The sequence below is a fragment of the Eubalaena glacialis genome, chromosome 13, assembly GCF_028564815.1.
Source record: "Eubalaena glacialis isolate mEubGla1 chromosome 13, mEubGla1.1.hap2.+ XY, whole genome shotgun sequence".
Lineage (NCBI taxonomy): Eukaryota > Metazoa > Chordata > Mammalia > Artiodactyla > Balaenidae > Eubalaena > Eubalaena glacialis.
In genome coordinates, this window is record NC_083728.1 from 42,003,073 (window position 1) to 42,017,344 (window position 14,272).

The 14,272-nt window shown below is 38.0% G+C and overlaps 1 protein-coding gene across 4 annotated transcripts in view; it reads left to right on the forward strand.

The window, feature by feature from the left end:
• Positions 1–14,272, forward strand: part of PLCB1 (phospholipase C beta 1) — a 684,234-nt gene that overhangs the window by 474,497 nt on the left and 195,465 nt on the right. For all 4 annotated transcript variants that reach the window (XM_061209981.1, XM_061209982.1, XM_061209983.1 and 1 more), the window contains exons 5-7: positions 9,503–9,582; positions 11,446–11,499; positions 12,606–12,681. In XM_061209981.1, coding sequence (XP_061065964.1) covers positions 9,503–9,582; positions 11,446–11,499; positions 12,606–12,681 — 210 coding nt within the window. The remainder of the gene's footprint in view (positions 1–9,502; positions 9,583–11,445; positions 11,500–12,605; positions 12,682–14,272) is intronic.

Here is a 14,272-nt window from a genome sequence, read left to right on the forward strand (position 1 = left end):
GTGAACTAACAATAAAATATCCACAGACTATAGAGAAATGCTACAATACTGAATGACAAAGGTAGCCAAGATGAACAAAAAGAGAATAATAGACACACAAGGATAATTAAAGAAACAAATAATTAAAGAAAAAACTAGAAAGTATCTTCAGAGAGAATTTTAAATATATTTTATCCTTAAGAAAAGAACAAGGACTTCCCTGATGGTGCAGTGGTTAAGAATCCACTTGCCAAGGCAGAGGACACGGGTTTGAGCCCTGGTCCAGGAATATCCCACATGCTGCGGAGCAATTAAGCCCGTGTGCCGCAACTACTGAGCCCGTGTGCCACAACTACTGAGCCTGAGTGCCATAACTGCTGAAGCCCGTGCACCTAGAGCTGGTGCTCTGCAACAAAAGAAACCACTGCAGTAATAAGTCCATGCACCGCAACGAAGAGTAGCCCCTGCTCGCCGCAACTAGGGAAAACCCATGCACAGCAACGAAGACCCAATGCAGCCAAAAATAAATAAATAAATTTATTTTAAAAAAGAAAAACAAAGAAAGTGACATGAGGGTTTTGGACAGAACCACTTCAAGAATATGGTTGAGTGACATGAACGCTATGGAAATGATGCTTTGGGGATTTCATATTGGGGCATTTGATGGATATTTTCTCAGTTGTGCAAATTAGCAATGCCTCAGGAAACTAGCTGGAGAGAGAGGTGGGTGTCTCCTCAGCTGATGCTCAAAATACGTGAGACTCACGAAGATACAACTGAAAACCTCTCATCATGAAAACGTAACCAAAGCAAACATTTTTCTCTTTTCTTCCACTCTGTGCCAAGGATGTTGCTCTTTTGGGTGTTTTATTTCTTTCCATTTGAAGAATTCTCTTAAAGTTCATTTTAACTTGATATCGCCACATTAAACTTTTCCAGTTGGGCAGGAGAATGTCAAAAGGTGTTAGAACAGGGCTAGGGATATACTAGACAGCGCTCAAAACGTGGATCCTTGCATCCACATCTTGTACACCGCACTTGCAGGCATGTAAACTCTTCCTTACACCATCAGGATAGAGCAGTGCTTCACTTATCCAGGGAAAGATAATTGGGCAACAATCTTCAGAATACAGCCCAAAACATAAAACAAAGCATAAAGCATATCTGTGAAGCCAATGCAGATGCTGTAAGCCCTAAAATTAAAGTTTCTGTACTTTATTAATTGGAAAGTCCCCTCAGCCCCATGCTACACACAGGACTGTGAGTTCTTATAACTTATTCCAGCATAGTTCAAATTACAATAGGAAATGTGTAAAGCTATTATCCAAAACCCTGTAGCAAACCATGGTGAATGAATACTTATGACAATGAAGAAGACTTAAAAATTAATTTCACAAACAATAAATTACAAAGCATGGATGTAATTCTGTTTCATTTACACATTCATTCATTCATGCAGTCAACTCAGGTCAACAAGTATGGATTTATTCCCCAGTGTATAAAAAAACTGGCCGCAGAACTATAAGATCTCACACAAGTTGTGGGATGATGCACATCCTTTTCTTCGCTACTCCTATGAATGGTTATATGTAGTGTTTTCTATACTCTTCCAGTTACAATAATTTGATTTTCATGGACACTGCTAGGTTCTTACTCAAATAGATTGTTTTAGAGGTAGACCAATCAGAGACCTTTCCCAGGATTTTTCATACTGGATATGAGGAAATCAATCAGACTCTCTCTGGTGGTAGGAGGCGCCATATGTGACAACTCGGTGCAGTTGGTGGCCATGGGGAAGAAGTTGGTCAGTCAGGAAAAAAGTAATGACATCAGGAAGAGAGAGCAGTGAAAAAGCAATGAAGAAATCCTTCCTGGTATCCAGACCACAGTTTCCTGATGCTCGGCAAACTGCAGTTTGTCAAATTTTTCCTTCAGTTACAGGAAATACCCAGTGTCCTTGGCAAATTCTCCTATTTCCTAGGCTAGTTTGAGTTGTGCTTTTGGCAACTGTAGCCTAAAGACATTTGAATCACATGCACCTTTCCTTGATATTACATTATATGAGTAATATGGATTCTAGTGTCCCAGTGCTGATAATATTGGGTTGTAATATGCTTCCTGGTTTTGGTAATTATATTGTATTTGACAACCATTTCTCTTTGAATATGAGATCAACATTTTGACTATAAAATATAAATCTTCACTACCACCCAAAACAGAGGAACTGTGCCGGAAATTTTGCCAAAATTCTAAATGCTCTACATAGACCTGTAAACACAGTTACTTCTCAGACAGTCTTTTCTGCTTTTAATGAAAGTCTTTGTGGCTCATATACCATCTTTCACCATGAAAAGATTCTTTACTGTGCCATTAAGACAAATGCACGGCAAGATGAATTCTGATGCCTGCCAGCAGGTGGGAGAAACGTGCTCAGCCAGGCAACTCAACCCTGAATGAGCTGTGCATTGTTCCTTCTTACTCAAATCCCAACCTGCTACCTGCTGATGAGCAGAGGTAATGGGAATGACACCATTATCAATGACGGCAATAGGGGTTTGCCAATAAATTAAAAATAAATGGAAAGCTATTAAAAATTGTTAGGACTTTCATATGTCTCACAAATATTAAAATACCCTGTTTTAAATTATTATTTATTCCAGGAACCTTTTATTTAAAAAATACAATAGATTGAGGCTTCCAAATCAGGTACTTTGGAAATACCTGCTTTTAGATTATTGTCATCTGTCACTCCTTCTACTTCATTAGGGTAACCATTAACTCATAATTGCTTATATAATTATAGATTATAATTATACATATATATATATATATATATATATACAGAGAGAGAAAGAGATTTGGTATTCCTTTTAGAATATTCTCATTTCCTCAAAGAACTCACTGAACAAATACATGTTTCTGAGGACAGAGTTCACACTCTGCCTTTTCTCTGTGACTCTAGATTCTTGGTATCAGGTCACAGCCGTGGACTGGGTGCCTGGCATGCCACGATCATGGGTGACATTTACAAGACACAGTTACTATGTGTAATTTTGTTTCTATCAGTAGGACTAAGACTGACCACCACCTTGTGCTTGAGCTCAAACCTCAAACAAGCAAACAAAACCCTCCCCTTTTTAAAGACAATGAGCACAAATACCCAAAGAAAAAATGGGTTAAGAATGTAAACAGGAAACTTGCGGAAAAGAAAAAGTGGAGCAACCCTGACATATATAAAACAAGGCTCAACCAGGCAGGTGAATCAGGGATGCCAATTAAGACCAATCCAAGGTCCCACACTGCATACATCAGATTTGCAAAAATTTTCTGAAAGGCTGATTATAGCAAGTTGTTTTTGAAAATGTGGGAAAATACAAGCTCTCCTACACTGCCAAAAGGAACACAGAGTGTCCTTACCGCTTTGGTGAGCAAGCAGCTGCCTCTAGTACTGCTGAAGATGCATGGATCCTAAGAATACTTCATGGTAATCACCCTAGAGAAACTTCTGGATGTGGCTTGAGGCAACAAGAAACAGGTTTGTGCAAATAAACATTTTTGAAGGAAAAAACCACATATGTCCATCAACAGAAGAATGAATTAGTTATACATTCTTATAGTGGAATAATTTAGTAGTTAAAATTGATGACCTAGATCTACATGAGAAGCAAGGACACATTTTAAAGACATAATGTTGATTACAAATAGCCATTGGCCAAAGGATGCATACAGTATGATATGATTTATGTCATACTTTAAATAAACATATAGGAGTCCATACCAGGGACTGGCAAACTTTTTTCTGTAAAGCGCCAGCTAGTAAATACTTTGCCCCTTGGGAGTCTCTTGCAACTACTCTACTGGGCCACTATAGCATGAAAGCAGCCATAGACAATACATAAATGAACGAGCATGGCTGTGTTCCAGTAAAACTTTATTTAGAAAAACAGGTGGCAGGCTGGATTTAGCCGTCAGGGGTTTGTTGAACCCTGATAAAGACCACTGTCCTCAGAATCCATATGAAAATAGATAAGGTATTGATATCTGCTTTTCAAAACAGAGCTTGCTCCTGGGAAAGTGAGAAGAATGGAATCAGGGAGAAACACAACATAGAATGAGTCTGCACTGCAGTGTCTTAAGTATATAATTTTTAAAAAGCACCGAAGCAAGTATCACAAATTGGTAACATTTGTTAAATTTGGATATGTGTTAGTTACACTGTTCTCTGCATTTTCAGGTGTAACAGAGATACGTAATGCTAGAAAAAAGTAAAGATTAAAAAATACATTAAAATACTAAAGATAGCATGCATCAGAACAATGGGAAACAGAAATATCTGCAAGAATGATATTTCTTCCAGAAGATTCTGTCTTAGTCTGTATATCCCTTGCATTCATAAGTTGAGCCAAAAAGTTAAGAGGTGTGAATTGCCGATAGGAGAAATTTCTCTCTGTTCTCAGAATTATGACCGGTTGTTGAATAGCTTCATGACTAGTATTTGGATCTAGGGCAACTAGATCTAAAAGTTATTGAATCTCTGTCTTCACATTAGTTCAGTCACGTTCAGGTTGAAACTGTGACTTCCTCTATCAAAGTTCTAGGACTTTAGAGCTGCATTTTGTGACGGACCTCACCCCTCTCTCCATCTTATTTTTCCTCTACCATCATCATCATAGCATAGTGGTAAGGTGTATACTTTATGAACTTCAAACTTTGTTTCATCACTGTAACATAATGGTAAGGTGTTCAGACTCCAGAGGCAAACTTCCTGAGTTCAAACCTCGGGTGTGCCTCTAACCAGCTGTGGGACCTTATGCTAGTCATTGCATGCCTCTGTGCCTCAGTTCTCTCATTTGTCAAAATGGGGTGGTAATAACAGAGTACATCTCATAGGGTTGTTGTGAGTATTAAAAAGTTAATTACTTACAAAATGCTTAGAACAGTGCGTAGCCCATAGTAAGTGCTAAGTCAGTGTTTTAAACACAGCATAGTTAAGTGGATTTATTTATCTTTTTTATCTTTTTGAACTGTATGTAGCAGCCATCTTAAAATGTTCTAGGACAAAATGACAGAAAGCACAGTATCTAAGAGTACAGGTTTTGGAGTCCAAGAAACCAGTGATCTAACCCCAAACTGTGATCTTATTAACTCTGAGGATATAAATAAATTTTATAAGTGCTTTGAAACTTTGAATCCTCATCTGTAAAATGAGGCTAATAACAGTACCTGCCTCCTAGAGAATTACTGTAAGAATTAATTAAGTTGTTGGATGCAAAGAATTTAGCTCAGTACCTAGTAAAAACTCAAACAATACCTATGAGAGTAACTGAAAATTGTAAAATAATTGTTAGTAGTATTAAGCAAACACATAAATCCTGTGGCAAGAATGACAGAACTTAAATAACTTTAGAAATAAAAATACATTAACTTTGTGACATGTTAGGAAAACTTAATGGTGTCAAGACTGGGATCTCAGTAACGATGCCGGGGTGAGGGAATTGCAGAAATCATCTTGCAGATGGAAGATACGAACACGTGCATTTAAACTCCAGATGAAATCCCACAGATGTTGATCTTTAGATCCATTTTCTCTAGTTCAGGTCTCTGTAATCCCCATCACAAGAAGAGATCGATCCTAAGGCAGAAAATGTCACTTAAGAAGCTTCAGGGTTTAAATAGCAGGGGCTGAACCAAGCTTAGTAGCAATCGTTAGAACTTTGCCTCTGAAAGTAGAAAAACAAATCCTCCAGATTAAATAAGAAGCTGTCCTTCCAATGCCATACTAACTAAGGCCCAGCGCTGGATTTATGAGAGCACTGCCAGGTTGGGAGCCGTCTACCCTGCAGCAAAGCATATGTCATAATCTCATGATGAGCGGAGACTGAGGCTGCTTTAAGCTGCCCTGGCCACATCTCTTAGCCATGTTCTTAATACAGCTGTAAGGGCTTTTCGGTTATTCTAAAACAAATGACCAAAATATTTATTTATTTGCTTGGGAAGCAAGTAGACAAAGATTAGAATAATGCTTAAAGTTCTGCCCCTGGCCCAGCAGTACACTTAAACGTGCATAAAATATATAAAGGTTTCTTGGAAAAAATGCAGATTTTGAGTCAGAGATCTGGTGTGGAGCTTAAAGTCCTACATTTCTATCAAGCTTTCGGTCAGTGCTGTAAGTCCTCTTGCTACTCATAGCATCATCTGACATAGCCCTCACCTGGGATACAGATTCTCTGCCATCCCCTCCCCACCATCTGCATCAGCATCTGCATTTTAACAAGACCTCCAGTGATTTGTATGCACATGAAAGTTTGAGAAGCCCTGCTCTAGAATGTACATGAACCAATTCCTCCAACACTTTGGTTGCACATCCCCTATTTACACAATGTAGCTACTTCTGGTCCCCAAAAGTCCTGAAATTTGTTATCCTTGTTACTCTAACAGTGCTCTACCCATATCCCCTCCAATTCATTCACCGTTTTCATATACAACACCTCGATGGGGATGGGCTTTCACTTCCAACAGCCAGCACCCATGTCTCTTTGTTGTCTGCACCCTCTGGATGCTGGAACCCCCTTTGCCTACTATCAAGGAAAGCAGGAAGTACCTGGGGATTTCCATCCCCTCCAGCAAGCCCTGACCCAAGACTAACAGGCACAGGGATCACCATACTCCAGCTCCTTTTCTGCTCATCAGAAAACTCAAGTTTCAGGAGTGGTCTACACAGGGAAAGATTAAGCCAAAATTACCATCTGCGGAGTTTGTTTGGTATCTCAACTTTCTGCCTTCTTCGCTTCCCAGTCCTGCTCACTCCCTTATAATGTTGCCAGGGAACACTTTGTAATAAACCCATTTCTCATAAATCCTTGTCTCAGGGTCTGCTTCTGGGGAACTCAAAGTAAGACACATGCTGTTTTAGCTCAGTGTAATATAGACTGAGACCAGTACCCCACCAAGGATTGAGTTATTTCTCAAGTTGCTTTGGTTACTGCTTTAGACCCTGAATTTTGATTCAGCCTGGGTCAGATGTTCTGCATATCTCAAAAGGCTGCAGGAAGTCCATGGATTCTAGGAATTCCACACTTGGAAATGTAGATGCTCACATTCTGAGAATGTGGTAAAATAAATTGTGCCTTACTTTCTAAAGCAGCTGTGGCTGTGCAGTGAAGGTGGCTGGCTTTATAAAGGACCCATAGAAAGAACAAAGAATCTAGAAGACCTGCACTGACCAATGCTGCAGCCACAGCTCCCAGCTATGTGTGGCTGTTGAGCACTTGAAAGGCTGCCAGTGCAAATTAAGACGGGCTGTCAGTGCAAAACGCACACCTCATTTCAAAGACTAAGCACATAAAAAGAATTATACGATAGCTCAATAATTTTTATGTTGATTACATGGCTAATAATATTACAATATTGAAATATTGGGTTAAATAAAATATATTATTAAATTTGTTTCACCTGTTTATTTCTACTTTTTTTTAAAGTGGCTACTGGAAATTTAAAATTATATGTGTAGTTCACATTATATTTCTGCTGGACTAGATGTAATAGAGGTCTTAACTTTCAACCTAAAAGGTCAGACCCAATTAAATCTCCCCAGCTCTTCATAATACCTTCTCTGTACCTATTTCTGTTGTGGAATTGGGCCCCAGTAAACATACAAAATGGTACATTGCCCCCAATTATAAATACTTTTACCAAAGCATAAGGTTGCCATGGAGCCGGAAAAGTCTAAAGTTCAACCCCTAGCCTGGAAAATATTATACCAGAAGCATATTTTGAAAATCAGTGCCAGTAGTTATTACTCATAGTTTAAAATAATCTAATTTGAGGACATTTTATTTTAAATCTGTTAAAAAGTTATTCCAAAGCTTTTCTGTGTGTCCATCAAGTTTGTTTCACTGACAGCTCTTCTGTGCTGTCTCCCCCAAGCCCTCCATCAACAGTCCATAGCATCCAAAGCCTCACTACGTCTCACCTGGCCTGTGACAGCTTCCTAATTGAGTTCCCCCGTCTGGTTTCTCAGCCTCAAATCCACCCTGCATTTGGCTACCAGATAACCTCCTTAACCTACCGTCTAGCCTTGGCTCTCCTTACCTTCACCCTAAAAGAAAGGCCTTCAGTGATATTATATTTTTTTGCCAAATTCTCTCCAGAAAACTGAACAGACATTAAATGCTCTCCATACTCTCACCCCAGCTCTACTTTTTTTTGTTGCAACTTCCCCTCTTTCTTCCAATTCCTTTTAGGCTACTCCCCATTCCCACTAAGTCCTGCCGCTAAAACATACCCCACAGAATAATGTAAATCTTCTTATAGCACATAGAGTGTTGTCATCTGGGGTTTTTCTCTAAAGTCCAAGTATTTCAGGTGATAATGTAAGCTGCTTGATCACACTTATTTGTGCAAAATTGATTTGCATTTAATGTGAATGTTTTCCTGCTTAATTTTATATAACCTCAGAATTTAAAAGACTTCAAGGGAAATTAAAGGTCTTTAATTTGTGTGAGTTTTTACTGTGCTGATTTTTAAAGTAAACTCAATATTTTAAAGTAAAACAAACACCTAAACAAACAAAAAACACTGCTTAGAGTGCCCTCTTCCCTCTCCCATCACTCTCTACCCCAAGTTCTACCTCAAATGTTACAGTATTACATGACAGCATATTATCAGGGCCTTAAATCAGGAGGCAAAACACAAAAGACCAACAAAGCTATAGTAGAAATAACAAACCTAGGTGGAAAAGCTGTTGAACTAAAAAAAACATGATTTCATTGAGGAGGGAGCCAAGTCAACTACAACATCAGATGATTACATTACTTAGCTCTTATGTCATCTTCTCTTATTTTTTTTCAGCCTGGAATGTTAATTGTGTGTTCAAAATCATCACCCACAATGGAACTTCAACTGTTTTTTGTAGATTTGTTCTTTCCCATTTTCTTGAAGCCAAGAGAGATCAGTGGTGAATGGTGTGAGGTAGGGATTGAGATTAGGTCAGCAGTAAGGAATGGACTCAGCTCGGGGGTGGGGGGCAGGGGAGAGACAGTACTGGATATTGTATGACATTGTGACTGCAAATAGTTTAGAGAATTTCTAGAACTGTAATTAACATTTAAAGAGTTCCTGGTATAGCTGCTTTGACTTGAGTAGTAAAATAGGAAGATCTTATTTGCAGGTGTGTTGAAAAGATAATTGACTATATTTTAAACTCTTTATCTGTTTATAATGCAAGGAAAGGAATAAAATATACTTGATTATTAAAGGCAACATACCAGGTCTCTATCTGTAGGGATTTTAAAAAGCAGATAAAATTTTGTTTATGGGTAAAGAATATTTCCTTAGGAAAGGAGTAATCGCTCAGGGATTTGAGTTTAATTATGTTATTTTTACAGGATAAAAACGGGAAAAAAAAAAAAACCCTTAGGCATACAAATTGAACTAATTTGTCTTCCTAGTAGCCTAGCTAAAAACATGCGTCTAATGACTGTACAGTAGTTAAGCTAATGCAAGTGTGATTTACATTTTTCAGGAATGGACAAATGAAGTTTTCAGTCTGGCAACAAACCTGCTGGCCCAAAACATGTCCAGGGATGCATTTCTGCAAAAAGCGTAAGTAGCTCTAATTTTATTGCTAAGGGTGCTGCTTCATCTGAGTCAGTTTCCTTTCTGCTTTGTGAGTCTTTTGTTTATGCTGCACTGGCTTCTCACATTGATAAACATAAATTTCCCTCTGGGACTTGTTAGAGAACTGATACGTCCACCGTTTCAAACTGGAAGACTTCCAAGAAAGATCGTTCTTTCCTCTGAGCCACACATCCGGGTTACGCTGAGCTCGCCCGAATGTCAATGCCTTTGACACACAGTAAGCAGATACTTCTAAATCCTGGCAGCTGTGATCAGAACCAAAAATTTTTCATCTCAGGGAGTCTTCAGCCCTACATCTGTCTGTGTTGTATCAATTATTAATCTGAGGAAGATAATGAACAACATATGGGACTCAATTCTCTAGAGTCTAAGATCTCTGATAGGTGCTACTTAAATCAATAGGCTGATGTCCTGATTCCTGTCCTTATAGACAATCACAGCAACTGTTAGTAAGAAAAGAGAAAGAGGATGTAGAGGAAAGAGCAGAATGAAAAGGAAAAGGAAAGAAAGCAAATCAGGATTACCCAGTCGCTCTCAAATTACAGTCTTTCTGAAATTTATTTGACCAAGGAAAATAATGATTTCTGCCAGATGAGCAGCTAGGAAAGCTGGTTGTGTTCTGTTTGGAAACAGTGGATATCCAGGATTTTGGGAAGCCTTGAAATGAAAACCACAAGCGGAAACATTACTAGGTGGTCCTCTATTTTATTTAATAACTTTCTTTTCTCTTCTCCTGTAAGACATACCCATCATTCCAGACCAAAGACTCCAGACCACATTTCTTTCATACTCTTCTATGAAATCCTTTTACTGTTAGTCAGTACTCACAGGTCTTCACTTAAATGCTCTTTCATGTCATCATCTCATCTCCTTACTTTGTCACCTTCAAGACCCTTCCTATGTGCCTCCCCCTTCCCCTCTTCCTTTATTCCTCATTTTTAAAAAATTGTCTTTGATCTTACCATTCTTCATCTAACAGACATTTCTGGAACATCTGTTGTGCCACACAATGTTGGTGGAAGGTGACACAGAGATAGATAAGATGTTTTATCTTAACATAGCATGTTATAGCTCGTAAAACATCTAGTTGGCTAATAATATCTATTGCAAATGTCCATTTGCATGAAACATAGCATGTTATAGCTCGTAAAACATCTAGTTGGCTAATAATATCTATTGCAAATGTCCATTTCAAATAGGCATCTCCCTATGAATAGCTGCTATGGACATTCTAGAACATGCCTTTTGGTGAACACACTGTAAGCATTTCTGTTGCATCTACACCTAGGTATGGGATTGTTGTGTCATAGCATGAGCGGCTGGTGGTCCCAGTTTACACACCCATCAGCAGAGTTTGTAAGCTCTCCTGCCCCTTCTCTCTATCCACATGTTCAGAAGCAGTGGAAGAGAAAAATGCAGTTGTATATTCACACAATAGAATACCATACAGCAACAAGAGTGAAAGATCTACAATGAAAAGCAAAAATATGGATGGATCTCAAAAACATAATACTGAGTGAAAGAAGCCAGACACAAAAGAATGTGATTCCATTATGTAAAGTGCAAAAATAATCTGAGTTGTTTAAAGTCAGGATAATGGTTCCCACTTTGGGGATAGGCTCTGGAAGGGGGCCATGACAGGGGCTTCTGGGATGCTACTAAGGTGATAATATTCTTTTTCTTGACCTGGGTGCTGATTGCAGAAACTTGGACGATTGGTGAAAATTCAGCAACCTGTACATATGCAGGAGCCCTTTTCTATGCATTTTATTATTCAATAAAAAGCTTTTAAAAAAACTAAACACTTGTTTTCTGCTTCTCCAACAGCTATACTAAACTTAAGCTGCAAGTCACTCCAGAAGGACGCATTCCTCTCAAAAAGTAAGCTTCATGAGCATTTCCCTTTTTTTTTTTTTTTTTTTCCTCAAAGATGTGAATCCGTGCCATGGCTCTGTTTTGGTCCAAGTAGGAGCATGGAAATGTGTGGTAACCCTGTTCTCCCACACACTCCATATGCACATCAGTGCAGCTGGTTTTCTCATAGAGATTTCCTGGGCCTCCCCCCTTCCTGTGGCATCATTCTCAAGAAACACCAAAGCAGGAAGGGGGTGGAGGGGATGGGGGACCCTTGCTGTTAAACCTAAAAGACCATCTGAGACTCAGATCTATTCTAGGAATGGAAATTGGGCGACCACAATGCCTCTTTCTTCCAAGATGACACTAGCCTTGAAGCAGGGGTTGCAAACTCAAATGTCAACAAAAGCCAGGCAGGGAACATGCATGATGAAGCAGGCCAGGAACAGGAAGGAAAACTGAAGAGTGAAACCCCGTCTCAAGGAGACAAGGACAACTCAACTCCACCATATTCCCTGTGGGACTGGTGGGCTCTGGACGCTAGATTTTCTAATGTTTCAATAGAACCCATAAATCCAAATTGTTATATTAAATTGTTCAGTACTTAAGTTATATTTTTTAAAACCAAATTACTGACCAACAAAAGCACATCTCTAGACCATGTTCAGTCAAAAGCCTTTAACCTTTGACTTACTAGCTACCAGTGGGCTTCTGCTCATAAAAAGTTACATTATTAATAATAATTAATACTATTAATTAATTGTTTATTATTAATAATATTAGCAACGTACACCTTTAGAGCAGTGAGTAGCAGCAAGGAGACAGAGTTGTCAAGGATGTTGATTTTAGTGCTTAATACAATACCAGAGGCTATTTAGTGCAATGTTTTTTAACTGGGTCATCGCCATTGTCTCAAAATATCGATTTTATTTTAGGCACTTTGATTTTAAAAAGCACACACATAGATCTTCCAGAACACATATGCTGATGCTAGAACAATAAGTATCTTTTAATTCTCTAAAGATGAATTATAAGGAGGTTTGACTGAATGGAATGTTTCAGCTGGCGTCATCTACAAGTGTGATCCAAATGCCTTTTAAGCATCTCTCACGTGGTGTGCTTTCACTTCACAGCGTATACCGCTTGTTCTCAGCAGACCGGAAGCGAGTTGAAACTGCTTTAGAGGCTTGTAGTCTTCCATCTTCAAGGGTGAGCATGTTGCCTTCCTAAAACTAGCACTGCTAAATAGCCCTGAATAATCATACTAAAATATATCTTGCTCCAATATTATCCAAACATTTTTAAAACTAAGAAGTCCATAGGACTTATTTGTTAATATGTACAATATACGGGGTCACTGTATTAGTTTCTTTCATTCCCATAACTCCAACATTTTCAATTAGAAAGACCCTTTGCAAATTGAAAAAAAAAAAAATAATAACCAATTAATACAAAAAAAGTACTGGTCAAAATATATTAACGTTACTAAGAATTTAAGCTTCTTATTAATTATAAATCCTTTCTTGATGTCCCTTGAGATATTAGATAATGATTATAGATTATGATTAGGAGTATTTTAAAATATTAATTTCATCTTATCCCCCTTTTTAAATGTCTAGGTCTAATATTTATAAGTTAATAAGCAATTAGAATGGCAGTACATTTTATAAATAAATATATTTATGTACATTGCAGGGTGGTTCTCAAAAGGCTTTTGCAAGAGGAGTACAGGATCAAAACAGTTTGAAAATTGCCTACTTTGCTCCTATGGTAGTCAAGTAGATGAGAGGATAAGCTTGTAAGATGCTTTTTTTTTTTTTCTCCCAATACATTCGAGGCACTTAATATACATTAACCACTTAAAGTAATTCACCTTCATTTCAATGCATTTCTACATACCTGGCTCTAATTACCATTGTTTCCGGGATAGCTGGGTCTGTTGCATAAAACCTTTTTCTTGTGCTATATGCAGAACACTCCTTTCTATTATGAATTATTTTTATCCCAGTATCTAAGCAACAAGTAAGCAAGAATAACACTTATACCCAAAGAAGAACCTTTGAGTCTCTTGAAACATGCTGGCAACGTTGAAGTTGCACTGAATGAAGTTGAGAAGCCATTCTTAAATGTATGGTTAAGTTATGAAAAGTATTGAGAGCCGTTGCATCAGTTACATCAGCCAATTCTTGTGAATATTTTTCAGAAAAGTGAAGTTTATTAACGACTTTGGTCGGTAACCGAAAAGAAAAAAAAAAAGTCACTCTCCGCTGTCAGTTTCTTGCTATCTGTGGAAAAAGCTGCTGATGTTGCAAACACTGGACAGAGGTGTGGAAAGGCCCCCAAACGTTTAACCTTCACTTTAATAAAGCAAAAGAAAATGATCAAACTTGTTTATTATTGCTCTTTCATTTGATGCTTTAGAGCAGGAAAGATATAACTGTTAAGGTCTTGTCCTTGACTCAACAAATATTTTTTTTTTATTTTACCTATTTTTTTTCTTTTCTTTAATTGAAATACAGTTGATTCACAATGTGTTAATTTCTGTTGTATAGCAAAGTGGTTCAGTTATATATATATGTATATATATGTGTATATATATACATTCTTTTTCATATTTTTTCCATTATGGTTTATCACAGGATATTGAATATAGTTCCCTGTGCTATACAGTAGGACCTTGTTGCTTATTTATCCTATATATAATATTGTAGTTTGCATCTGCTAATTCCAAACTCCCAGTCCATCCCTCCCCCACCACCTTTCCCCTTTGGTAACCATAAGTTTGTTTTCTATGTCTCTG